The sequence below is a fragment of the Homalodisca vitripennis genome, chromosome 6 (assembly GCF_021130785.1).
Source record: "Homalodisca vitripennis isolate AUS2020 chromosome 6, UT_GWSS_2.1, whole genome shotgun sequence".
Classification (NCBI taxonomy): Eukaryota; Metazoa; Arthropoda; class Insecta; order Hemiptera; family Cicadellidae; genus Homalodisca; species Homalodisca vitripennis.
In genome coordinates, this window is record NC_060212.1 from 91,455,843 (window position 1) to 91,458,173 (window position 2,331).

A 2,331-nucleotide genomic window follows, 5' to 3' on the forward strand; every position below is an offset into this window, starting at 1 on the left:
TCCCTGTCACAGGGCAAAAAAGAATGGCCTCTGACAGGAAAATACATTGTTATCTTGCTGAAACGGCCCGGTGTCAGTAAGAAGCAACAAAAATCTACTCAGTGCGTGATTTTTGTTCTGCCCGCTGCAGTTATCAGAGAACAGTCGTAACTCTGTATATTCTGGGGGGATGGATTTGAGATAATCCCATAAGAAAGAGCACACTTCATTAGGTGTCTTGCTGGCTGTACCTTCATGGTATACATACACTTTTGCTGACTCTTTTTTTATATCATGAATAGAGAATACATTAACCGTGATTTTGTCTTAAATAAAACGTTTCTTGTACGGGAATTTGTGGTATACTGAGATTTTGCATGAAGTCCATACAAAGGGAAAGTACGTGTGGCTCGTTCTTTGAGTTAGCTTCATTTGTAATCCTGATAAAAAACTTTTTTGCTCGTCTTTTATGAATGATAAGCTCGGCAGCAGCTGATCTCTTTGCTACATCGTTCAAGTGAGGACTCTTTAGCTTTGTGTTGAGCTCTTCACACGTGCAGCAACAATCAATTTGCGGTCTGCCAAATCTTAAATTGGTAAGTTTTCATTGAAAAAACTCATAAAAGTAAGCAGAACTACAAATTCCTGGATGTTTGTCGACCAATGCACGATATAAGGCGTTTGTGCAGAGTCTAGCATCTAAATATTTTCTAGTTTTCCCAGAATAATGACTAAGTTTAGTTGGGTAACTTTCAATATGGTCCCTAATGATTTGTTGTTTTTCAATACTCAAAGTGTTTGCGCTCTGAGACTTTCCTCTTTTATCAATAGGGTTTTTTCCTTCCTTGGCAAGGGCTCTCAACCGTTTAACTCGTTTGTCGCTTATTGATAACAGAGACAAAAAAGCTTTGTAACATACCTGCGTCCTTTGGTTACCAACCAGGAGAAAGTATGTATACATTTTGTCAACATTGCGTGCGTCTTCTCCTTTCCTTGGACGTCTTTTCTTGACGTCATGAATTTCAATCAAGTTCTGGATGTACAGGTCCTGATCATTTTTTGATGGAAGGTCAAGAAGGCGTTGCAATATGTTGATTTGGTCAAGTTCAGTCAATCCATCAAAGCATTTAAATCTCTTGCAGCTGAAAAAAAAATATTAAAAATTAGTGGTGACAAGTACAGTACATATTAACAAAAATAAACCTTAATAAATTTAGGAAAATTTATAGTTTATATAAAATTAGGTTAGATTGGGTGTGCAATATACGTACTAATATGACCATTGCAAGAAATTCAAGCTAACAAAATTGTTAATAAATTAAAATGTAAGGACTCTTACTTGCATGGAGGCCCTGTTGTTTTAGCTGGAACTATCCTCCCTTTATAATCTTCATACTCCAATCCCTTGCACCTTGACACTCTCTTAGTATTTCTTTTCCATTCTGATTCTCTTTTTACACGTTTCCTCCCAACTACTACTTCATTTTCTTGGTCACTCTCGGAATCCGTCTCACTAACCATATTGAATACCTATTATCTATAAACTTTAATAATTAAGTGATTTTCAGATCAGTGTAATAACAGTTAAGCAACACATAACCTCAAAATGAAAACCTAACTAAAACAAAGCAGGTCTACCAATCGAGCGAGACATACAAACTAATGACCAACAATGCAATCAAAACAGATGTTTTAATATTCTAGGCAAAAAGGACTTCAGTCACTGACTGAAGGCCTTTCTGCATGGAATATTAAAATTTTACTCTGGTTTTAAGACATTGGAGCAATGGGACTAAAGCCCTTTATGCGTAAAAATGTTGGTACAGTCATTAGCAACGATAACCTATAGCTAACTCAATTTCGCCATTTTGGTGACTGAAGCCCTTTCTGCATGAGGCGATTCGTTTATTATAACATGTGCTTCAAATTTTGTACTAGCTCATTTGACTCAATCAAGTATATACTATACTTGAGGGGTGGCGGAGGGTTGAACATAAATAAAAATATGGGATACTATTTATTGTTTTTATTTCAAAAATGTTCAAGAAACTAGAACTAAAAAATCTGCTAAATTGAAAAAATTAAATTTTAATATAACTAGTGTTCAAAAGTAAGTAAAACTAAAGTTATTTCTATTGTGGCTGCCTCATTATTGCCAATAGATACGGAAACAGTTTATTAATCTTATACGTACAAAATTTGCATATGTTCTAAACCCAATAATACTTTCAGAAGTGAGTTTATTGGACTAAATTCAGGTTGCAGTGCATCTTCAATTACTCAGAATTTATAAATTACAAAAACAAACTTTGTGTAATTATGGACGAAAATACTGATGGAGTGTTTTTAAAA

At 34.8% G+C, this 2,331-nt stretch overlaps 1 protein-coding gene across 1 annotated transcript; it reads right to left on the reverse strand.

Annotated features, from left to right (window-relative positions):
• Positions 1–583: 583 nt before the first annotated feature.
• LOC124365466 lies at positions 584–1,626 on the reverse strand. Its single transcript, XM_046821448.1, has 2 exons — positions 1,319–1,626; positions 584–1,121 (listed from the first exon to the last, which is right to left on the reverse strand). The coding sequence occupies exons 1-2, from the start codon at positions 1,498–1,500 to the stop codon at positions 584–586; spliced, it is 720 nt and encodes a 239-aa protein (XP_046677404.1). The 5' UTR covers positions 1,501–1,626.
• Between the last annotated feature and the right edge of the window lie 705 nt (positions 1,627–2,331).

Coding starts and splice junctions, on each gene's coding strand:
- LOC124365466 (XM_046821448.1), bottom strand. CDS start 1,500: ATGGTTAGTGAGACGGATTCCGAGAGTGACCAAGAAAATGAAGTAGTA. Junction 1,122..1,318: donor ACAACAGGGCCTCCATGCAA/GTAAGAGTCCTT, acceptor TTTTTTTTTCAG/CTGCAAGAGATTTAAATGCT.